The 23,683-nt window shown below is 65.6% G+C and overlaps 1 protein-coding gene across 2 annotated transcripts; it reads left to right on the top strand.

Annotated features, from left to right (window-relative positions):
- LMTK1 (lemur tail kinase 1) lies at window positions 1-23,020 on the top strand. 2 transcript variants are annotated; one of them, XM_087826400.1, is made up of 15 exons: window positions 1-52; window positions 7,188-7,321; window positions 9,962-10,109; window positions 12,522-12,601; window positions 13,054-13,172; window positions 13,342-13,429; window positions 14,156-14,289; window positions 15,508-15,592; window positions 15,670-15,791; window positions 17,155-17,304; window positions 17,740-18,636; window positions 18,712-20,401; window positions 20,496-20,649; window positions 20,969-21,160; window positions 22,154-23,020. In XM_087826400.1, exons 1-15 carry the CDS (start codon window positions 1-3, stop codon window positions 22,192-22,194), a joined length of 4,086 nt encoding a protein of 1,361 aa, XP_087682526.1. In that variant the 3' UTR covers window positions 22,195-23,020. The 2 variants fall into 2 exon arrangements, with proteins under 2 accessions (XP_087682526.1, XP_087682527.1); XM_087826401.1 differs by lacking the exons at window positions 1-52; window positions 7,188-7,321 and having other exon boundaries at window positions 17,740-20,401; window positions 20,496-20,679.
- The last annotated feature ends 663 nt before the right edge of the window (window positions 23,021-23,683 follow it).

Below are 23,683 nucleotides of genomic sequence, written 5' to 3'. Positions count from 1 at the left end.
ATGTCGTCCTTCCTCAACCCCAGCTTCGCCTTCAGCTCGCACTTCGACCCCGGTGAGTCCGCTGGCCGCGCCCCTGGGCCGGCCCCCCGCGGCCGCGATGCTTCCTGAGCCCCGGTTCCTATTCTGCGTGGAAATGCACCGTTTCCCCGCCCCGAGCGGAGCCCGCGGAAGGACCGGCTCACCGGCGGGACCCCCTGGAGGCCTGGGATCCGCGTAGGTCCCGGCCCCGGCTGACACCCAGCACGGGGCGGCCTCGGGCGGCGGGTGGGCGGCAGAGGCGCCCCCACTCCCGTCCTCTGGACGTTCCTGGCACAGGTAACGGGCAGGAGGGCCCAGGCTCGCCCCAGGTGTTCAGAGGAGAGGGTGGCCAGGATGGAGGCGTCTCGGGAGGTGTGGGAGTGTCCCCCTGGGGCCTAGGCCACCGTGCCCCTTCTGGTCCGAGGTCTCAGCGTGGGAGGCTCCTTCCCAGGTTAGGAGCTGGGTCTGGAGCTCTGCCTGCCGCCCGCAGCCTGTGTGTGGAGGTGGGAGCCGTGGCCAGCACACGGGACAGAACCCCCGGGCAGAGGCTCAAAAGGGATGGGCCTTAGTGGGTGCCCAGGCCCCCCAGAGAGCTGGAGAGGCTGGATGGTGCTGTCAGGCTGGCTGTGGGGGACCTGGGGCCAGGCCTCTTCCCCTGCCAAGCTGGTGGCCCTGGCAGCGTGTTTACCCGTGGATGCCTGGCCTCTTGGCAGCAGTGGGCAGCTGGGGCGGGCGGAGTGGGCCGGGGGCAGAGCTGGAGACTAGCATCTGTCACCCACCAGCTCCAGCTCCCTTCCCCAAGTGGGAGCTAAACCCCTGCCCTGGAGCTGTGGCCCAGGGGACTTTGGGCCCACCCACATGTCACTGGGGCTCTGGCACAGGCTAATCCAGCCAAAACAAAACTAAGCGAGCCTGCGATGGGCTGTCCTGCGCCCCCTCCCTGGAGCAGGGCTCAAGGTGAGCAGTGATGCGCAGGGTCCCCTGGGCACCGCCCATCTGAAGGCATCTGCTCCTGCAGGAGGGAGCTGGCGGCAGGGCTGCCTGCTGGGCTTAGGGTGTGGGTGTCACTGTCTCAGAAATGACTTTCCAGGCGACTCTCAGGGCCTGGAGAACATAGTGTCACCAGCCAGTGGTCCAGGCGGGAGCCCTGGCTGGGCCCTGAGGCTGGGGGCGGGGAGGTGGGGGTGGAGGTAGCCCTGCTGAGCAGCCCAGGTCCAGACAACCTCTGGGGACAGGCAATGTGTGCTCCAGGCAGTGTGCCTGCTGGGAGGGGGGCAGCCTCAGGGCTGCTAGTGTTGGAGCTGTTGGCAGGGGGGTGGGGGTGCCAGTACTGACCCTGGGATGGGGAGACTCTCCCCCGTGCCCTGCCTCTCGCACTCTCTGTGTGGCCAGGACGTGTCCTGTGTGGGGCTGTTATCCCCTCCCTACCCTGGGGGTGTTGGGCACGAGCCCCTTCCCCTAGACGGTTGTGGTGAGTGTGATTACAGTGTCAGTTTAATGATTTCAGGGAAAGTTGTCAGAAGGCAGGGGCCTCTCCTACCTGCAGGTCAGTGGAGAGGAAAGCTGGGTCCCACTGCGGGAGGGGACGCTCTGGGTGGTGGTGCTGTTTAAAGGGTCGGGGTGCAGGGCTCCCTGTGGCTTCCATGTGGGCCTTGGGGAGGAGAGAGGTGGGGTTCCCTGCCATCCACCCCCTGGAGTCCCACAGCCCATCTTACCTCCTCGAGCCTCAGTGTTCTCATCAGTAAAATGGGATAGCAATGCCTACCCCCTCCCCCCAGATCCTGGGGAGGGGGGAGTAAGTGCCTGGTGAAAATTTGATGCTCAGTAAACAGAGACTGCTATTTTGGAGGGAGGTGCAGTGCATGGAGACAAGGCTACAGTGGCTTCGTGGCTTCTCCATCCCCAAAGCGGAGAATGACGGCTCTTTGGAGGTCTGTTTGCGTCCATGGGGGACCCTGCTGAGGGTCCACCAGACTCAGAGGGCAGCGGACGCTTGTGCTTGTGGCTGTCGGAGTTTGTTTCTGTGGTCACTCAATAGTCTGAGATAGACAGAGGGGCCGGCCCCAGGCAGGGGGTCCTCACAAAGTCACCGGCCAGGCCTGCTGCCCACAGTTGGCTCTCCATCCAGCATGGGATTCCATGCTGTCCCCATAGAGGTGGCAGTGATGGTGGCAGTGATGTTGAGAATGAAGGGGGCTGAATTTGAGGCTCTGGCCCTGGGCGCTCGGTCAAGTGCAGCCTGGGGACTGGGAAGCGGGGTGCTGGAGGGGCCAGGTGTCGTGTAGACTCCTGGAGTGATGTGGCCCACACAGGAGAGCATCCAGAGGGTGGCCTCCTCTGGGGCCCAGCTCTCCCTCAGGACCCAGGTGGCTCCAGGGGACTTGCTGGAGTCACAGCCCTGTGACATCAGTGCTGTGTGGCAGGACCAGTGCAGTGGGCAGTTCTGGGCAGCCTGGGCGCCACTTGTCATAGGATGGGTGAGGTGAGGCAGCAGGATGGCTGGGTGGGGTCTCCAGGTGACTTCTCACAGTGGGGTGTGGCCTGCCTGGCCTTGCTCATCCTAGGTGAGGGTGTGGTGCCCCCTTCTCCCCCTGAGGAGAGACAAGGTCGCTCCCACCCACCCACCTGCCTGGGCACCTGGCATCTGGCAGCCGCGACCAGCTGGCCGCTGGTTGGCTGGCTTGACAACCGGTTCGTCTGCGTGAGCCTCTGTGCCATCCTTGTCTTTCTGGCCTCACTGGCCATTCAGAGTCCTTGGCTTTCCCTCCTGGGTTGGTGGGTGTTAATCAGATATTCGGGAACTGAGCCCCTGGTCCGACGTGTGTGTCTGGGCTTCTGTTCCCGCTTCCTGGGGGTCTCGCGTGTCTGGTTGGAGAAACCGCAGGGTGGGTGGGTTCCGAGGTGCGTCTTCCCCACCGAGCTCAGTAGCTTGAGACGGAATTTACACCACCGGAACTGGCCAACGCCACACCTCCGGGCTCTCCCCATTCTCTCCCTGTCTCTGTCTCTGTCTCTGTCTCTGTCTCTGTCTCTGTCTCTGTCTGTCTCTCTTTCCCTGTCTCTCTCTCGGAAAACCAGTTGGTAAGCATTTACCAACACAGCACAGGTGTAGGCCGCCTTGTTTACCCCAGGAGGCAGGCATCCCTGAGAGGCAGTTTCTGGCCCCTGGGGATGGATGGTCCTCCCCAGACCCCTGGACTGGCACTCAGGCTTCTGTGGGGACTGCTCTCCTCCTGCCAGGCCCACGAGCACATTGCTGCCCTTGGCTGAGGCCAAACCTGGCCTGGGCACTGACCCTGCAACCCCTTCCCTAGCCGGCCGTGCCCCACCCACTCTCTGCCCCACCTGGGGTCCAGGCAGAAACCAGGAGGCCAGGATGTCCACACACCTGCTCCTGCTCCCCGAGCCTTTGTCCCCCCAGCACCCCCATCTTCCACAGGGCAGAGTGTCCTGTCGGGGGATGAAGAGGTTTGGAAGGTCCTGCGGTGGGGGCAGGGGGGCACAGTCTCCCCACACAGATGCCTCTCAGGCCCCTCTCACCTGCTTGGGGTGCAGCCTGGGCAGGAGCGGAGGTGGGGTCCGGCTGCACCTCTGCCCAGAGCTGGGTTCTGAGGCAGGGAGCGTGGGTTTCCGTTTCCCCACCTGGCTGTGGTCAGAACCAAAAGACAGCCGAGGTGTGGGGTCAGCTGGAACTGGGGGCTGACGCAGTCCAGCTCTTGGGGTGGGAGCAGGGCATCCTACAGATGTGGCCTTTGTCCTGGGAGGCCCAGGGGGAGCATGTGGGCACATGCACTCGGCCATGCTCCCACCCCAGCCCCGGGAGCCCCCTCACAGACAGCTAGGGCTCTGACTCCAGTCCCGGTGCCTGTTCTGTCTCCACCTGACCTCAGAGATCTGCAGGGAGAAGTGAGGAGACAGATGGTCTGGGACTGGCCCCACCCGGGAGACATCCAGCTGGGCCACACAAGTGCCGTGACCTTGCTTCCCTGTCTCCACCAGCAGGGGGTGCCGTGTCCCCGCTCGGGGATTCTGTTCTTGGAAGAAACTTCCGCTTCAGGGCTTTCGGGCAAACTTTTGCCAAGAAACTTTGCCCCCCAGGCCCCCAGTGCTGGATCTGCCCTGTGGATGGCTCATGAGGGTGTGGGCACCCCTCCTGCCACCCCCATGCCCTCCCAAATCTGCCACTTGCTTCGGCTGGGGTGTCAAGGACAAACGCTGGGCCTGTCCAGCCTCTCCTGACACGCCCCGGGCGCTTAGCTCCGAGAGCGCCCGCTGGTTGCACAGTTCCTTCCTGCACGAGATCCTGTTTGCATCACCGCAGGCTTGGGGGGTGGGGGCTGTGCCAGGATGTCCTCAGAGGCCCAGCTGAGGCCCCGCCCCAGGCCTGCTGGTGACCCCAAGCATGAGCCCCTGTAGGCTGTGGCACCGGAAATACTGAGTCTCCCTGACTCTGGGGTGAGGACCCCCCTCCGACGTCCTGGCTGCTCTCACTGGACCCACAGGCCAGCGGGGGCTGGGCCGGGTGTTCCATGTCCTTCCCGAGGGGTGGCATGGTGCCGTGGGTGTCGGTGTGAGCACCTCCCGGGGGCTGTCCAGGGCTGGGAGGGAAGGTGACAGCCTTTGGGGCCTCAGAGCCTGCGACCAGCCCTGGACCAGGTGCGTTACAAGGTGGGGGACACGGGGTGGGTGCTTGGCACTCAGAGCAGCAGAGCTGGTGGTTTAGCTGTGTATCGACTGGGTGGACCGGGCTGATTCCTTGGGGCGTTTGAAGCTGTTCAGCCTTGGGGGGGATCTGAGAACACCCACCCCTCCTGAATAGGGGCAGGCGGACAGGGAACTGTGCGGACGGGTGCTGGGCCCTGGTGGTGGTGGGCACAGGCTGTGCAGCTGGGGCGGGCCTGCCGGTGGGGTCCCGGCCTGTGTTTGCCCTGACCTGCAGGGTTGGGGCTGCTCTCCATCTGAGCCCCATGCAGGAGAGAGTGGCCTGTAAATTTCAAGGGCCTGGATGGGTGTCTGGCTGCTGGAAGCGTTTTTAAAATGGAGGTGAAGGTTGTGTAGCATAAACGTGAGCACTTGACGGCGAGCCATGTAGTGACGTTTCGTGCATTCGTGGCGTGTGGGTCACCACCTCTCTCTAGCTCCAGAACGTGCTCATTGCCCCAAAAAGATGTGCGTGGCCCTGGCAGTCACTCCACCCCGGCCCCTGGCGCCTGCCCAGGGTCTCTGTGCATCCGCCAGCTCTGGGCACGCCTGTCAGAGGTGCCATGCAGCGTGCACTGAGGAACCGTGGACTTCCCTTCCCCACGGCTTCCCTGCCAGCCGGGGTCAGGCTCCTGTGTCTCCATGCCACCACCACCACTTGGGGCAGATTGCTCCCCTATTCTTCAGGCAGCAGGCCGTGGCCCAGACTGGGGAAACTGAGGCACAGTGTTGCGGCTGGAGCGGGCTGACTGGCCCCACCCTCCCTCCCTCTAAATGGCTTCTGACTGCCCTTCCCCTTTTTCACCCAGTCCCTCAACCCCCCTCCGCTCTGGCAGCCAGCAGCCTGTGCTCTGTATCTACGACTCTGTTCTATGTTTTTCAATTTTGTTGTTTAGATTCCACATAGAAGTGAAATCATACGGTATTTGTCTTTCCCTGTCTGATGTGTTTATTAGCATAATACTCTCTAGGTCCCTCCATGATGTCACAAATGGTAAAATTTCACTCTTTTTTACGGCCGAGTAATGTTCCATCGCATAAATGTCCCACATGTTTGTCCGCTCATCTGTCGGTGGGCACTTGGGTTGCTTGCGTAGCTTGACTATTGTAAATGGCGCTGCAGTGAACATAGGGGTGCATGTCTTTTCTGATTAAGTTTTGGATTTCTTTGGGTAAATACCCAGAAGTGGAATTGCTGGGTTATACGGCAGCTCTGTTTTTAATTTTCCAAGGAGCCTCCACAGTTTTCCACAGTGACTGCCCCAGGTCCCAGTCCCCCCAGCAGCACAGGAGGGTGAAAAATCTTCTTAAAGCCACTGTTTCGGCCCCTGGGGTAGATCTGCCATTGTGATTATTTAACCCTTTCTTGTTGCTGTGTCTGGAGATGGGTCTTGAGGGATCCGCCGTTGGGAGCTAAGAGGCGGGGGGTGCTCAGTGGGCAGAGATCTGGGGGCCGGCAGACAGGAGAAAGCCCGCGGAGTGGGGGGTGCACATTGGGCCGGAGTAGCAAGACAGGAGGTGCTGGCCCTCCTATCTCTGGGGGACGCCTCGCCAGTCCTACCAGGCCATCCTGGGGGCACCGCAGGGCCGAGCTTCCCCAAAGCTCTGGCTCACTGGCTCAGCTGTGGAGTGGGGGCAGCTTGGAGCCCTAATTTAGGTGGCCGTGCTTGTGTTGGGGGATCCTGTTGTGCTGTCCTGGGCACCTCAGTTTCCCCATCTAGTGAGAGTCAGCCATGGGGGCCTCGCATGGACCAGGTGCTGTGGGAGGGGGCCCCTACTGTCCCAGGACAGTTCAGCAAGGGGGTGGCTTGGAAATGCCAGGCCAGCACAGTGCCACCTTCTGGGGACAGCAGGGTCCCCCTGCCTCAAGGGCCAGACAGGCCTTATGTCTCACAGCCCTGACCCCCAGCTGCCCAGAGCCTGGTGTGTGGCCATCAGCCAGCCTCACAGTGTCCCCCACTTAGTGGGGCCGAGTCCCCCTGTCCACTTGGGGTCTCACAGCTTTTCCCAGTGACATCCCCGGAGCTTTGGCAAGGGTAGCCTCCGGGGCAGGCTCCAGAGGGGGAGGCGGGGTGACCAGAGTCTGAGAGAGATGTGGAGGGGGTCCTCCACAGCCCTGGGCCCTGACCTTGAGGAAGGGTGTCCATGAACCCCCACAATGGGGAGGTGGGCAGGCTCTGGCCGCCTTGCTAACCCCACGCCCCAGGTGAGGCCAGAGTGGCACCTAGTGGCCGGCTGAGGGACTGCAGGCTCGGGCTCCTGCAGGACCCACGTGTGCGCTTGCTCCGGGTGTGAGGTCCCCGAGCAAGGGTGCCGGTGCTGCGGCTGGACCAGGAGTTGAGGACTGGGGAGGCTGGGACAGGGGCGTGCTGGTCCCTGAGGCACCCGGGAGAGTGGGTGTTGATGGGGGCGTGGGTGCCTGGGGGGACTGGCTGCAGAGGCCCCCTGACCGCTCTCTCCCTCAGCAGACGGCGCCCCGCTCAGCGAGCTCTCCTGGTCGTCCTCCCTGGCCGTGGTGGCCGTGTCCTTCTCAGGCCTCTTCACTGTCATCGCCCTCATGCTGGCCTGTCTGTGCTGTAAGAAGGGCGGCATCGGGTTCAAGGTGAGGCCGGGGGTCCCAGGGGCTGTGCACGGGATCTCCTGGGCCACCTGGGGACCCTATAGACCGGGGCCTGGGATCCCACAGTCCTTCCTCTGGGGATGCTGCCAGCAGAGGCCTGGGGCCCTCAGGGACCGGGCCGGCCTCATTTTGGGTCCCCTCCCTGAGGTCATGGCTTCATGGTATTCTGTCCCAGCTCAGGGTCAGGCCTCCATGGGCTGGGCACAGGCTGGGCCTGCAGGGCGGTGAGAGTGGGCCTTGCAGGGGCCACCGGGGCTCCTGAGCTGGTGTGGGAGGGGCCCAGAGCCCCTAACTTCCAGGGGTGGGGGGAGAAGGGGAGACATGCTTCCTGGCACCCAAACCACCTGGCCAGCCGGAATGAGGAGGGTTATATGGCCCTGGACACTGCCAGTGTGGCTGGGTGCGGGGCTTCCACTGACCACCCACCCTTTCTAGGGCCGCCCTCCGCAGGGCAAAGTTCGCAGCCGTGGTCATGGGGTGAGCCTCCTCCTAAGAACAGAGGCCGAGGGGCACCCCTTGGAATGCAGTTCCCCCGTCTAGCAAGCCCATGGCTGCCCCCACCGTGGCTGCACGTCCAGCAGCAGTTCTGAGCAGCGGGGCCAGGTGGGAAACTGGGAGCTTGAGAACCCCAACCAGAGGCCGGGCATCCGCGTGGGCCCAGTTCCTGCTGACTTAGCGAATAGCTGCTGGCTGTGCTCCGCCGCCCACGGCCAGCCCCGCCCTGGCTGGAGGTCAGATTCCTGGGCCCAGCGCTGCACCCCTGTGAGTCTCCATTCTAAGTGGTCCACACCCCAGGCGTTTTAGAGGAACAGCACCCCCCACCGCCCAGTGTCACCTCGCGGAGAGGGCGGGGTGGGGGTGATGGGCACCTACCCGGTGAAGACAATGGACAAGGCCCTTGCTGTTTACAAAGCCCGCGTTGGATGGTCCGGCCACCCCCCGGAACCCCCCGGCGGCGGCCCCTGGTCAGCTGGTGCCTAAGCAGCAGGGCGTGTCCCTGACTGGCCAGGCAGTGCAGGCATTTTCCTGGAAGACCTTGAGGCCAGAGCTATGAGATTTGGGGGGACAGGGGTGGGGCAGGGCCTAGGGGTGGGACTCGAGAGCCGTTGTATAAGTCAGCCCCTCCTTGTTCTCTGTGAGAACAGGGCCCGAGACACCGGCCAGCGGCCCCTCCCTCAGGCGCCCTCTCCACCTCCTGGGACTATGGTGCCAGAACATTCCAGCACCAGCTCCCCGGGGGGCAGGCCTGCCTGGGCAGTGGGTCCCCCCGCCCCCCACCTGAAGCTGTGCTGGGGGACAGGGCTGGGCAGCGATGCTCACACTGGTCTACCTGGTTGCCCGCTGTGCTGGCACCATCCGGTGGGCCTTCAGGTGGCACTGGCAGGTAAAGGGCTGGGGCCAGGGCCAGGGCCAGACTCTGATGGGGGGGGGTACAGCTGTGATGGGGTGATGGGGGGGGCTCACACAGCTGGGATTCCAGGGCCCCAGGGTGGTCTCACGGGCCCTGGGGGAGGGGAGCCCCCGCGGTCAGCAGCCCCTTAACCCCACCCTCAGTGACTGTCCTCTCAGGGTACAGACTGGGACGGACCTGTAGGGACACACAGGGCTTCCAGCCTCCCTCTTGCAGTTGAGAAAAACAAGGCCCCGAGAAAAGAGGGCCCCCCTGTCAGGCAGAGCCGAGCAGGCGAGGAGCCCAGGCCTCCTGGCTCCCAGTCCCTTGCCTGTCCACATGGAAGTCCCTGGAATCCCTGGGCCTCAGTTTGCTCACCTGGGCAGTGGGGCTGTCCGGTGGGAGGCCAGCCGCAGGACTCTTGCTGTTGCACCAGGCCCAGAGTCTCTCCAGACTTTGGCGCCCAGGGTGGCGCTCCGGCCCTGGGGGAGGGTCCTCGCCAGACAGGTGTGGCAGCGAGTTTCAGAACAGCAGCCAAGCAGGTGGGGCCCAGCCCGGGCTGCCCTGCGCCAGGCTCTCAAGGAGCCCTGGGCGTGGAGTACAGTCTGCCCGGTCAAGGTCCAGGGGCGGCCCGCTGGCAGATGGCTGTGGTAGGTGGCAGGGTGCCGGGCCTGGGGCTGAAGATGGGTGGGCTCCCTGCTTCCGATAGGAAGGCTCCTTGTCTGGGAGGCGGGGGGCATTTAGTGGCTTGTCCACTGGGGCAGAGTGGGGTGAAGGGGCCCTCGTCCCCACTCCCTAGCCCTGATACTCAGGCAGCTGCCCCATGGCAGGCGGGCTGTCTCTGGGCGGGCAGGGCTCTGTCTGCCTCCAGCCCCACCTCATCCTTTGCCGGTGTGGGGCCGGCGTTGCCCACCATCCCTGAGCACCGGAGGGGTGGGTGCGGCGGGCTGAGTTCTGAAGGGAGAGGCGTTGCTGGGGGGGCTCATGGCCCACCCTGGACCACCACAGAGCAAACCCCGGCCCTCCTGGGCAGCTGGTGTCCCTGTGGACAGAGGGGCTGTGGGTCTGCCGTCTCTCCCAAGGAGAGGAGCAAGGAGATGGGTGAGGGGTGCCAGCTGAGGGGCTGCTTCACCCTCCAGCTCAGGGAGGCTTTTCAGAGCCTGCCCTGCCCCTGCCCACCTCCGGCGCCCTGGAGCTTACCCCATGTCACCCATGTCGCCCACCTGGCCCAGGAGTTTGAGAATGCTGAGGGGGAAGAGTACACGGCCGACTTCTCGGCACAGGGCTCCCCGGCGGCTGCCGCTCAGAACGGGCCAGACGTGTACGTCCTGCCGCTCACCGAGGTCTCCCTGCCCATGGCCAAGCAGCCGGGGCGATCAGGTGAGCGAGCACGAGGGGGGGGGCCCAGGTGGTGCCACAGGGTGTGCACCTGGGCGCTGTGAGCAGGCTGGGGGTCGGTGCAGAGGGTCGGTGAAGGGCACGGGGGCAGGGATTGTCCCCTCCGGTCCTGGGATGGGCCACCCATGTGTTGGGAGGAGAGGCTCCTCTGCTGTCCCAGAATGCCTGACCCCTGACCCCCGCTCGGTGCCGGCTGGCCAGGGAGGGACATGGGTTCCATTGTGCCCAGTGGGCAGTGCCCACCCACTCAGGGGGGAGGGGCTCTTTGGGGCTCCCTCTGTGGGCGGCTGTGAATGGGCCTTTCACAGGCCCCAGGGGTGGGGGCAGGCCAGCGTGGACCTGACCAGATGCTGCCCGCCTGGAGCCCAGCCTTCCTCATGGGCCAGGGCCCCCAAGACACTGGTCTGGGTCCCAGAGCAGCTGTAGCTGCCAGCCCCAGGGCCCGGGGCTCCATAGGTGCCACCCCGCACCCCCAGCCTCCCTGCCAGGGTCTCCATGGCACCTGTTAGGCAGGAATGAGCGCATCTGTTTAGAGGAGCACCCATAAAACCCTGAGGGCAGGCTCTCTGTTGCGGAGCCCCCAAACTTCCCGGATGACCATGGGGGTTGCTGGACACTGGGAGGTGGTGGGGAGCCAGGGGCCACCCAGGGAACACTGCCCCCAGGCCTCGGCCTGTCATCTCCCAGCGAGTGAGAGCCTGGGACCCGGAGAATCTTTGAGGCCCGGTGTCTTCTCCCAGTGAGAGTAATGCTCTGGCTGGAAACGCCCGGGGCCTTACTTGGGCCATGGGCTTCCCACAGATACCTCCCCTTCCCAAGCCGCGTTAGCACTGACCCGGCCCGGGGCGTCTCGCTGGGATGGCGAGGCATCCTCAGGAAGCACCATAAGGAAACGTTGAGAAGATACAGGTTTATTACTCACAGGACCTGGAAGTGACAGATTCTTGGGCTGCAGGGAGGTCGCAGCAGAGAGGGAGGATGCCGGCCTGGGAGCTGCTCTCCCTGGGGTGGAGAGAGGGGCTCTCTTTTTAACGGGAATTTTAAAAAAAGCAGGAAGAGAAAAGAAACCCAGTGGCCCAGATGGTCAGCTATTGAAAACAGCCAGGGTCTCCATCCAGGACAAAGGAGGGGAGGCAGGGCTCTCTCTCCGGTGTGAGGCCGGCAGTGGGTTTATTTGAGGCAGCCTGTTGGCGTGGACACTTCAGCAGTGAACGCTTAAGTCCGTTTTTTTTTGCAATACCACAAAAACACACAACCCCCTCCTCACACAACAAAAAAAACCCAAAAACAAACTGATGTCAGGACTTACAAGACACCGGGCTTTTCCCATCCTGGGGGAGTGTCCCCAGGGGTGAGAGAGGACAGGGACCCAGGGGAGTGATGGCCTGTTTTCTCCGTTTTTCAGCTCTCGGTCTCTGTTTTCTGTAGGGTCCCCTGATTCCAGGGAGGGGGAAAGATTTTGGGTGATGCTGGGAGGGCAGCCCACCTGGAGGTCAAGGGTTAAGAACCTGGGCAGCAGGGAGGATGTCACAGCCAGGCCCAGGCTCCACGCTCCCTAGCCCGGCTCTGAGGGCACTGCCCCCTGGGCGGACCCCAGCACCCCCATCCCTGGCCCGCATGCCTCCTGCAGCTGCGAGGGGAACTTTCCCATTGGGGCAGTTGGCACGCTCCCGCCTCCCTCACTGCCCCAGTGCCCTCTGTCCGGACTGCTGAGCCTGCTCTGGGAGACCCCAGGCCAGAGGGGGACCCGCAGGCCAGGGCTCAGGGGGGAGAGCCCTGGGGCTCAGAGCCCACCCTAAATTCTGCTCAGCATCAAGGTCAGCATTCCCTGGGCCCTCCGGGCAGTTGGCGTGGGAGCAGAATTCAGGGAATCCCTTGGGCATAGGAGGGCGTGAGTGGCCCCCGCAGCCCTGGCCCTGCCCCTTCCCCCTGCTGACCTCACCCAGCTGGCTGGCAGGAGAATGAGCCCACTGTGTCCCGTGCGGGGCCGTGCCAAGCAGCCCCCAACAAAGGAACCTTTGGCGTGCCTGGTGCTGGAATGCCAGCCAGTGGCAGGGGTGAGGGGACGGGTCGGTCCAGTGTCGTCCTCCCCACGGCCTCAGCCTGGCCACACTGCAGGCCCACATTGCCCCAGCACCGGCCCTGATCTAGGCCCCGCTGTCCCAGCCTGACTCGTCCTTGCGGCGTGAGGCACAGCCTCCCCAGACCCACCCAGAAAGATGCCGAGATGCATCTTGCGGGTCCACAGCTCCCCTGGGCAGCCAGCACCCTGCTCCTGAGGGTGGCCCCCAGGTGTGGCTCCCAGAACATGCCGAAAGGGCAGCCCCTGTCGGGGCCAGGTGGGGGGGTGGCGGAGGCTGAGCTGAGGTCCCTGAGCGCCCCGCCCCGTTACAGTGCAGCTGCTCAAGTCCACAGACCTGGGCCGGCACAGCCTCCTGTACCTGGAGGAGATTGGCCACGGCTGGTTCGGGAAGGTGAGTTGCTGACCCTGGGGTTGGGAGGGGCTGGCACCATGGGCCCCTCTCTTGCCTGGAGGTGGGGGGGGCAGGTAGAGACTGCTTTTCCTGGGAGCCTCCCCAGTCCCAGTGCCCCCTCTCTCTTCTAGGTCCCACCCTACTGGGCCCTTTCCTGGGGAGCTCGGGGTCTGCAGCCCCTTCTGTGCTGTCCTGGGAGGTGCCTTGGAAAGGGCTGGGCAGGGGCAGGGGCAGCATGTTGGTCCTGGTTTCTCTCTGTCCCCAGCCTGGGTGGGGCAGGTAGGGCCCCGTTCCTCACTTTGGGCCTTAGAGAGCTCGACAGCAGCCAGGGCAGGATGTCAGGGCCAAGAGGGCTCACGGGGAGGGTCCAGCCTCATTTCTCAGCGTGCAAGTCGAGGCACAGGAGGCGGTGCCCAGCCAGGAAGGGTGGTGATACGTGCGCCCCTCCCCAGGTGTTCCTGGGGGAGGTGAACTCGGGCATCAGCAGCGCCCAGGTGGTGGTGAAGGAGCTGAAGGCCAGCGCCAGCGTGCACGAGCAGATGCACTTCCTGGAGGAGGCGCAGCCCTACAGGTGCGTGGCCCGGGGGGCGGGCGGGGGCGGCTGGGGGGCTGCACAGGCCCCGGGCCCCTGCCACCCAGGGTGAGCTCTGTGCTGTCCCGCTTCCCCCAAACCCCCTTCCCGTCCGGCTGCGCCCTCCTGCCCTGCGTGGGAGTCGGGGGCAGCCTGTTGGCTCCCGCAGGGCCCTGCAGCACGGGAACCTGCTTCAGTGCCTGGCCCAGTGCGCGGAGGTGACGCCCTACCTGCTGGTGATGGAGTTCTGCCCCATGGTGAGTCCCCGCCCCGGCCTCCAGCCTCCCTGCCCGGGCTCCTCTCCAGGACCAGAGGGTGGGCCCCATATCCCCACAGAGAGGACTGTGCTCCGCGGGGATCCCTGTCCCCCCTCTGTGGGCCTCATATTTCCCCTAAAGCAAGGTTGGGGTGGAGGGATCTGCCCCACCACCTCCCAGAGGCACCTGCAGACTGCCTCCAGGCCCTTCCTTGCATGCCCACATGGAGGTGCCCTCGGCATACGTGGGGCCCCAAAGCACCCAGGTCCCGCTGTCTGCTTTCTGGACTCCTGGCCATAGCCCTGACCTTGGGCTTCCCCAGGGTAGCTGGGCCCTCCTTGGAGCTGGGTGGTGTCAGCAGGTCAGGAAGTTGCCCCTGACACATTGGTCACCTGCCCTGGGTTCTGTACTGGCTCAGCATTGCTGATCATGTGGCCTGTCTGCAGCCTACCAGCGGGGCTCCAGTGGTCTGTACCCAGAATGTGGCCTCACTGGCCCCACAGGACTACCCGGGTCTGAACTGTGAGGCTGTTTGGAGAAGATGCCCCCTGCCTTCGGGTTGTCCTACAGAGAGCCAGGCCCCCGGTGGTGGGTGCAGCGGCTCCCCTGGGTGCCTGTCAGCAGGACCCCGGTGCATCCAGCAGGCCATGTGGGAGGGGGCGGGCGGTGGGCTTGCACAGGCACCCACTCCCCACCAGCAGATGATGGTGCTGCCCCTCTTGGCAGGGGGACCTCAAGGGCTACCTTCGGAGCTGCCGGGTGACGGAGTCCATGGCGCCGGACCCTCTGACCCTGCAGCGCATGGCCTGCGAGGTGGCCTGTGGTGTCCTGCACCTGCATCGCAACAACTACGTGCACAGGTGAGCGTGGGGCTTAGGCTGGGAGCCCTGGGCCCCGGGAGCTCTCTGCAGGGCCTGCGTGAGGAGGGCTTGTGTTCATTCGGCTTCCAGGGACCACCCGTGCAAAGTGATTTTATTAAACAGAAGCCACCAGGCAGGTGGGGGTCAGACACCCGTGCTCTGCAGGACAGTTGGCTAAGTGATGGGACCCATACTGTCTGGCTGGCCGGGGCAGAAACACCATAGGGCCAGAGCTTGTTCTTTGGCCCCAAGGCGGTCAGTGCCGCCCCTGGGCCCCACGCCAGCCCCTGCTCGCCTGTCTTCCCCCAGGCCCGAGGTTCTGGGGAGGGATGGCTCTGTCCTGCTTCCTGCCCTGGCCCCTGAGTCTGAAAGATGGGCCAGGGTGTCCGGCGCAGGGGGACCAGCCTGAAGAGGTGGCAATGGACATGGCCCGCCAGCCCTGGACGCCGACGGGCCGTCCTCCCCAACAATATCCTGGTGCTGAGTGATGACACACACAACTCCAGCATCAGTGATTTTGTTGAAGAGGGCAGCCGCCAGCCTCCCGACCTGCCGCCGTGCCCACACGCCCCCGTGCCCGCAGCCAGGCCCATCTGTGGCCCCATCCCATGGTTATCCCTGTGCCCTGCGCCCAGACACCCCGGGCAGGCAGGGGAGACTCGGGCAGCCACCGCCAGCCTCGGGGCTGGAGGTGGGGCTGGGGGTACGGAGCTGCTGCAGGCGGGCACTCACACCCCCGCCCCACCCGTGGGCAGGGCGGGACCTGCCGGGACACTTGGGACCTCAGTTTCTCTGATGACGGAGCTGAGGGTGATGGCGTGGTGGGCGGGAGGAAAGACCACAGAGTCCCTGGGCTTGCTGGCCCCCGAGGGATGAGGGACAGGTCAGCAGGCTGGTGTCCAAGAAGAAGTGGGGCTGGGAGTGGGAGTGACTGCAGGGCCACACCTTCACCCAAGGCCCGGCTTGTTCTAGATCTCTCTGGGCTCATTGCCCTCACCCACATTGTAATGTTTGAGGCCCATACGGACCCTCTGAAGTGCCCAGTGCTGGGCGAGGGCCCTGGGCTCTGGGCAAGGGGAGGGTGGCAGCCTCTCGGACGTCCCTTCCTGCCTATCACGGAGCTGAGCCAGGGTGCCCTGGGCAACAAGCGGTGCGGCCCCCTCGGTGACCTGGGACCCCGGCCGGGCACAGCTGGCTGACCCCCCTTCCTGCCCCCAGTGACCTGGCCCTGAGGAACTGCCTGCTCACGGCCGACCTGACCGTGAAGATCGGCGACTACGGCCTGTCCCACAGCAAATACAGAGTGAGTGGGCCGGGCCGGGCCGGAGGGGCAGGCCAGTGGCGTGGGCCTGGCGGTGACACTGTCCCCCACACCCGCAGGAGGACTACTTTGTGACCGCGGACCAGCTGTGGGTGCCGCTGCGCTGGATCGCGCCCGAGCTGGTGGACGAGGTGCACGGGAACCTGCTGGTGGTGGACCAGACCAAGGCCAGCAACGTGTGGTGAGTGGGGGGCGCGGCCCACCTGCTGCCCTCAGCCCTCCCGGCCGCTCTGCCTGGTGCTGGGACGTCCGGTGTGGGCGCAGGGACTGAGCCCCACCTACCGCCTGTTTCCCGTGCTGAGGGGACATAGGCTGGCTGCTCAGAGGCCACGTGTGGGAGGCTGTGCTCACCTGTCCAGCCTCATCGCTCTGTAGGTGGCCGCATGTGGCCCCAGGTGAGGTCACGGGTGCTGGAGTCACCTGTAGCTGCAGGTGCCCATAGTCCTGGCCTGGCCATGGAGGAGGTCCCGCCCCTCCAGGACCCCCTGGGCCAAGGCCTGCAGACAGCAGGTTGCAGGACCTTCTGGGAGCGACAACAGGCTGGACTGATGAGTCGGGGGGCCCCACATAGCCCCTGCTCCCATACAGAGGGACCGGTGGGGACCAGGGATCTCCCATGACTGCAGTCTGGAGGCACTGAGTGGGCACAAAGTGGGCATTTGCACCCAGCACTGCAGCCTCTGGGAGGCGTGAGAATCGAAAGGCATGGACTTCCACAGGCCACCCCTGGCCTTGGCCGGACTGCTTCCTACCCCCGCCTCTTCACAGTCCCCAGGCCTCAGTCTGGCCTCCCCTCTGCTCCTGATTAACCCTTAGAGTCTAGGTCCATGGTCCAGCCCCCCTTCCTGAGTTTACCAGTCCCCCTCCCTGAGCCACCAGACCATGCCCCCACAGTGGACACGCCGTTCCCTCTCTGACTCTCCCCTGCCTGCCTGTCCTGCTGCACGCCGGCTGGGGTCCCCTGGATGGTTCTGGCCGAGGCCATCATGACATCTTTGTTGCCAAATCTGCTTTGTCCCTCATGTCCCCAGCTGCCGGGACAGCTCAGGGTCCTAAGGGAGCTCGGTGAGGCCGGCACTCACCGTAAGGAACCCAGTTGCCTTCTCCCGGGCCTGTGTGTTCCCCGGTCCACCCTTGCTGACATGAGATGTCCCTAGACTCACTCCTCCCTTGATCTTGGCACAGTCCCTCTCTCCAGCCTCTGCTGGTGACTGGAAGGACCAGAAGCTTGGCCAGGGCAGCTCCTGCACCTGGTAGTGTCTGGTCTTTGTGGAAAGGGAATGAATGAATGAACACACAAGTGGACTTGGGTTCGTGTAAGGCCAGGCTGGCTTTTATTTGCCTGGGCACCATGGGCATGGGCTTGGGCCTGGCCAGTGGCACGTCCTGCCTGTTTACGGAAGGAAAGCCTGTCCGCGAGGGGCATCCCTAAGAAGCTGGTGTGATGATAGAGACTTCCCCTCGGTGCCCCATGGTCCGAGATCCTGTGCAGTGGTGCCCTGCTGACCGCGCCAGCCCCCTCTGATGGCCGTCGCCCCCTGCAGGTCCCTGGGCGTGACCATCTGGGAGCTCTTCGAGCTGGGTGTGCAGCCCTATCCCCACCACTCCGACCGGCAGGTGCTGGCCTATGCCGTCCGGGAGCAGCAGCTCAAGCTGCCCAAGCCCCAGCTGCAGCTGACCCTGTCTGACCGTTGGTGAGGACCCAGGGACGCCAGGCCGGGATGGGGGTGTCCCCAGCAGGAAGGCGAGACAAAAGGGGTACTCTGAGTCCCCAGGGAAGAAGCAGCTCCTGATCACTTGGGTTTCCATCTCGTCCTGGCTCCCCTCTGATCCGCAGTGACGACTGGGTCCCACCCTGCCCCTGAAGGGCAATGGACTCTTGACCCAAAGCACAAATTCTCGCAGGCAGGGTGGCTGGCCTACGGAAAGTGCCCTGCCCACCATCGGCGCCCACACCGTGCGCCACCTCCAGATAAACGGCAGCTTCCTTTAACTGCCCTCAAGGATTTTGTGTGTGAGGAGGGGACCCCAGACCCTAACTCCGAGGGCAGGTGGGCTCGCTCCTGTGGGGGTGAAGGGGCTGGGGCGGGCGGTTGGCAGGACTGAGCCCCGGGCCTCCCTCCCGGCAGGTACGAGGTGATGCAGTTCTGTTGGCTGCAGCCGGAGCAGCGGCCCACTGCCGAGGAGGTGCACCTGCTGCTCTCCTACCTGTGCGCCAAGGGTGCCACTGAGGCGGAGGAGGAGTTCGAGCAGCGCTGGCGCTCCCTGCGGCCCGGCGGCGGCGGCCCGGGCCCCGGGCTGGGGGCAGCAGGCCTGGCACTAGGGGGCTCCGGAGAGCTTCCCCTGGCCGCTGCCTCGTCCTTCCCGCTGCTGGAGCAGTTTGCGGGCGACGGCTTCCACGCCGATGGCGACGACGTGCTGACCGTGACCGAGACGAGCCGCGGCCTCAACTTCGAGTACAAGTGGGAGGCGGGCCACGGAGCGGAGGCCTTCCCACCGCCAGGGGGCATGCCGAGCCCGGGCTGCCCCGCCCGCCTGCAGGAGCTCTGTGCCCCCGACGGGGCGCCCCCTGGCGTGGTGCCTGTGCTCAGCGCGCACAGCCCCTCTGTGGGCAGCGAGTACTTCATCCGCCTGGAGGAGCTCACGCCCGCCGCCGGCCACGACCCCGACTGCGCCGGCTGCGCCCCTAGCCCTGGTGCTGTGGCCCCACGCTCTGAGGGTGGTGATCGTGACAAGGACTCAGACGACGGGGCAGCCACCTCACTAACTATGGAGCCGCTGCTGGGCCAGGCGCCATCCGCGGGCGGCCCCTGGGGCTCTAGGGACCACTACCCATGCGGGAGCCTTGCCCAGGACCCGCCCTGCCCCTCCCGCTCACCCTCTCCCAGGGGCCTGATGCTGATGGAGCGCGGAGAGGAGGACACTGACTGGGGGGTGGCCACTTTCTGCCCACCCTTCTTTGAGGACCCGCTGGGAGCATCCCCCTCTGGAACTTTAGGGGCACTGCAGTCCGGGGCCAGGGCGGAGCTGGGGGAGGCCGAGGAGGGCAGGGCCGCCCAGCACAGGCACTGGAGCTCCAACGTGTCGGCCAACAACAACAGAGGCAGCCGAGCACCTGGGTGCGCGGTCCCAGGCTACGCGGGTGGCCACACGGACTGCTGCCCTGGCAGGAAGCAGGCCCTACGGGCTGTGTCTGAGCTGGGCCACCCCCTGGCCCCAGAGGACCCCAGAGAGCCTCTCCTTGGGCCAGAGGGCGCCCCCTTTGGCCAGGAGCCAGGCCTCTGCCTCGACCTCCCGCATCTGTGTCCTGCTGAGGGCCTGGCACCTGCCACCAGCCTAGTCACATCCCCCTGGACAGAGGCAGCTGTAAGCGGGGGCCACAGCCCCCAGGCAGAGCCCAGGTTTGCAGAGGAGGCTGAGGGCTCTGCAAGACCCCAACTGCCCCTTCCACCCATCCCGACCCCATCCCAAGAGGGAGCCCTGCTTCCCACAGAAGAGGCCAGCACCCCCACTGCCCTGCCTGCCTCCCCGACGCCTGCCAGCAGCCAGGCAACTGCCACTGAGCCGGCCCAAACCTTGGACAGTGGCAGCAGCTCCCTGGAGCTGGAGGCGCCGGGCAGTGAGGACGACGACATCACCGAGGCCACTTCTGGTGTTTTCACCGACTTGTCCAGTGATGGCCCGCAGGCCGAGAAGCTGGACTTGATGCCTGCCTTCCGCTCCCTGCAGAAGCAGGTGGGAACCCCCGACTCCCTCGACTCCCTGGACATCCCATCCTCGGCCAGTGACGGCGGCTGTGAGGTCTTCAGCCCGTCGGCTGTGGGCACCTCCGGAGGGCAGCCCCGAGCCCTGGACAGCGGCTATGACACGGAGAACTACGAATCCCCCGAGTTTGTGCTCAAGGAGACGCACGAACCATGCGAGCCTGAGGCTTTCGGGGGGCCGTCCTTGGAGGGTGACAGCCCCGGGGCAGAGACTCAGCTCCCGGCCTCCCTCAGCGGCCTCAGCGAGAAGAACCCCTACCGTGACTCAGCCTACTTCTCGGACCTGGATACCGAGCCCGAGCCCCCGCTGGAGCCTGAGAAGAGGGGAGGAGGTGTCCCCGCCCCTGGGCCGGAGCCGGACCTGGAGAGTCCGCAGAGCCCTGGGCTGCAGCCTGCACAGCCTCCTCCTGAGCCCGGGGTGCCTGGGGAGCCGCAGAGCCCTGGCCCCCAGGAGGTATCTCCACTGCCACCTCCAGAGGACTCTTCCCGTGCGCCAAGCCCCTGCCCCAGTGGCCCCACCGGCCCCAGGGTGGAGCCTCTCTGGCCCCAGGGCCCAGCCCAGGTGCCACCAGCGCCCAGCCCTGGGAGGTCCAAGATTTTCCTGCTGACCCCAGTCCCTCAGAGCGCAGAGAGCCACCGCCCCGAGCTCCAGGAGGCCGGGGGACTGCTGTCGGCCCTGCAGGAACGGACCGGGGGCCTGGGCGCCCCCAGAGCCCCACTGTGCCTGGCCCTGCCGGGGCTCCCCGCAGCCCCAGAGGGCCGGCCGGAGGCGGGCGAGGAGGACAGCGAGGACAGCGACGAGTCGGACGAGGAGCTGCGCTGCTACAGCGTCCAGGAGCCCAGCGAGGACAGCGAGGAGGAGGCGCCGCGCGTGCCCGTGGTGGTGGCCGAGAGCCAGAGCGCGCGCAACCTGCGCAGCCTGCTCAAGATGCCCAGCCTGCTGTCCGAGGCCTTCTGCGAGGACCTGGAGCGCAAGAAGAAAGCCGTGTCCTTCTTCGACGACGTCACCGTCTACCTCTTCGACCAGGTGCGCGGCCCGGGCTCGGCGCGCGGGGGAGGGGGGTCCCCGGCGCCAGTGGCCGCTGCTGGCGGCCCAAGTCACCGCTGCCCTGACTCTGCAGGAAAGCCCCACCCGGGAGCTTGGGGAACCCTTCCCCGGAGCCAAGGAGTCGCCCCCCGCGTTCCTGCCGGGGAGCCCCAGCTCCCCCAGCTCCCCCGGCTCCCCCGGCTCCCCCGGCTCCCCCGGCTCCCCCTGCCGGCTGCTGCAGACCGAAGGCTCCCCGGACGGCCGGACGGTCCCAGAGGGTGAGCTGGGGGCGGGGCCTGCAGGGGTGGTGGGCCTCGTGGGCGTGGTCTTATGGGCGGGGCCTGCAGGGGTAACGGGGCCTCATGGGCGTGGTCTTGTGGGCGGGGCCTGCAAGGAAGACTGAGTCTCATGGGTGTGGTCTTGTGGGCGGGGCCTGCAAGGGTGGGGCTTCATGGGCGTGGTCTTGGGCAGGGCCTGCAGGGCGGGGCAGCATCAGGGGCGGGGACTTCTGGGGGTCGCCTGGCAGCCCCAATCTGCGGACTTGAGCGGCTGCCGGGCGGTTTGCAGGTGGAGGGTTCCAGTGGGACGTCGGCCTCCCCCCGACGCCGGGCCCGGAGCCCGCCCCCCGCGCCCCCGGCGCCCCCGCCAAGCCGGCCCCGCGCAGCCCCTTCTCGCGCTTCACCGTCTCGCCCGCGCCCGCGCGCGCCTCCCGCTTCTCCATCACGCACGTCTCGGACTCAGACTCGGGCTCCGTGGGAGGTGAGGCTGCGGCGGGGCTGATGGGAGGGGACCCCGAATCAGGCCAGTGAAGCGGGCAGCCGGCGGGGGGCACCTGCTGGGTGTCCAGCCCCTGCGCTTGTTCTTTCCAACGCACGATCTCCGTTTTCAGGCGGGGAAACTGGGCCCCGAGAGGCCGGTCACGCGTAGGCGTGTCTGGCTTGGCCCCTGCCTTCCGGGCGGAGACTGGACGCTGCCTGGCGCCCAGGCCTCCCGTCTCCTTGCTTTTCCAGAGGGACAGGCTGGACGCTGAGCGCTCCCTACCCTGCCCTCTCCCGACTTTAGCCCCCCAAAACCTGCGGCAGCCTCTCCCACCAGAGCCTTTCCAGGCCCTGCTGGTCGGCCTCAGCGGCTGCCCCCGCTGGCTCAGGACCCAGGGCCCCTCGGACCTGAGGGCTCTCGCCCCGCAGCTCCATGGTGGAGGCTCAGGGCCCTGGGGGGCCCTCCTGAGGGGCCTTAGCCCCCGCCTCCGTCGGCGCTGCACCCTGCCAGCCTCAGACCAGGCGGGCTCGGCCCTGCCAGGCTGCTCCCCAGCCAAGTTCTTGCCAGTCCTGAAAGCCCACCTCCCCTCAGACGCCTACTGGTCATCTTGTCCCCCAGGCAGGCCCAGCCCTGTCCCGCTGCCATGGCCTGTTGGCCTGTCCCTGCACACACCGTGTCCTGAATGGACCCCTGAACAAACCAGCAGGTCACCTGGAGGCGAGTGCGTGACGCTCTCCAGCCGTAGCCTCAGTTTCCCCACTAGTGAAAGGAGGGCTCGGAGGGCTCGGGGGTCAGACCCTGGCCTGGTCTGGGTGCTGGTGATTCTGTGGGAAGAGAAATGGGTCCAGCTCCCACCGAGACAGGCGGACAGCGAAGGGGCTGAGGGCTGCAGCCCCAGCTGGTCGGTGGCCCTAGGCCAGGGATCAGGCCAGGTGGGAGACCTGGGGAGCTCTTGCTGTGCTCAGCATCTTCTCCTTGGCGCCTGTTTGCCAGGCCCTGCAGGAGGTGCTGGGGTCAGCTGTGAAGAAGCCTAAGGCCAGGCGGCCCCCTGGGAGCCCCTGCTGGTCCTACTCCAGGCACGGCGAGGATGGTGACAGAGTGAGTGGGGGCTGCCGTCCTGGCGATGGTCGGTTGGCAGCAGCTTCCGGTCCCATGCAGCGCTCTGGACAGTGGACCGGCCATGCACGCCAGCCTGTGCTGCCCTGGGGGCAGGATTCCTCCCGGACACTTGGGTCTTCTGCTGTCCCCTAGGGATGCCCCACAGCCCCACCCAGCAGCACCCCACCCTGCAGCTGCCCCTCTGTCCTGGCCGCCTCTGTTGGACTGCTTGGCCTCTAAGGCCAGAGGACCTGCTCGTGGCTGGGGGGCCTTGCACACTGCCCACTGGCCCCTGCTGTGCAATGCACGCAGGATGCTGTGCCCCCTCGCAGGGTGAGAGAGCTGGCACAGGCCCACTGGACGGCCTCTCCCTGTCCCTTTGGCCTCTTCAGCCTACTTCTGGGTTTGCCCAGTGCAAGGAGAGGACCCCAGGCTCGTGGGCCCCACCACCCTTACCTCAGTCTGTGGCTGTGTATCCCCTTCACTGACCCATAAGCTCTCCGTCCCCACAGGGTCTGGGCTGACGCCCGCCTGGGTCCCCCTCCTGGAGCCAAGGGGGCAGCTTGAAAGATGGGGGGGCTTTCAGGCCCCACGCCTGCCACCTCGGCCACGTTCTAGAGGTGCCCTCTGCTGGCTGGTGTGGGCAGCACCCCTCTGCAGGGCACTGCACAGCCCTGCCCAGCTGCCAAAAGATAGTGGGGGCTGCCCCCAAGGTCGGTGTCGGGGCCCCTGCCGGCAGGGAAGGGAACGCAGAAGGGGTGGAGCTGGGCGGGGGTGGGGGTGGGGAAGCACAGGGAGTATTTTTGTACCCACGATTGTCCAGCGAACAGAAACGATGGAGGATTTTAAGTTATTGTTGCCAAAGAGACGTAAGTTTATCAAGTTTATCGTTGCTCCGGGAGTGTGGGTGGGGGCGCGGCTGGGTTTGTGTTTGTTTCTCGTTTGTTTGAGGCTTAGGATGCTGGTGCAATGATTTCCTTGTTCGTGTTTGTTTTTTAAGAGAAATCAGTTAAGAAAAAAGCCTTTATGCTAAGCGTGTTTTCTTTGGGGGGGGGAGGGGTTCAGATAAATCCTTGGGCAGGAGGGGGCTTGGCTGTGCTGGAGCGGGGGACCCAGCTCTGGCTCTGTCTGGGGGCGCAGTAGTCTCTCCTGACCACGGGGAGGGGGGCAGGGACTGCAGGAGGGGGGCTGCTGCTTCCCCCACTGCCCCTGGCACACCTGGGGGAAGGGAGACAGCGACCTGGCCCCCAGTGTGCCCAGGTGGGGTCTGCCCAGAGCAGAGTGGAGGGCTGATCCCTGCCGCCCTCTCTTCCTGCCCCACACCTGGCCCTGCCTAAGGAAGGGTGAGGAAGGGGCACAGACCTCCCCAGGAAGCCCTTCCCCACTGCCTCCTGGGGGGCCGAGGCTGTCCCTCAGCACTAAGGG

This window comes from Miniopterus natalensis, chromosome 17, assembly GCF_054644295.1.
Source record: "Miniopterus natalensis isolate mMinNat1 chromosome 17, mMinNat1.hap1, whole genome shotgun sequence".
Lineage (NCBI taxonomy): Eukaryota > Metazoa > Chordata > Mammalia > Chiroptera > Miniopteridae > Miniopterus > Miniopterus natalensis.
Note: the sequence above shows the minus strand (reverse complement) of the source record. Positions and strands in the feature narration are given on the sequence as shown.

Coding starts and splice junctions, on each gene's coding strand:
- LMTK1 (XM_087826400.1), top strand. CDS start 1: ATGTCGTCCTTCCTCAACCCCAGCTTCGCCTTCAGCTCGCACTTCGAC. Junction 7,322..9,961: donor AGGGCGGCATCGGGTTCAAG/GTGAGGCCGGGG, acceptor CACCTGGCCCAG/GAGTTTGAGAATGCTGAGGG. Junction 14,290..15,507: donor CGCAACAACTACGTGCACAG/GTGAGCGTGGGG, acceptor TCCTGCCCCCAG/TGACCTGGCCCTGAGGAACT.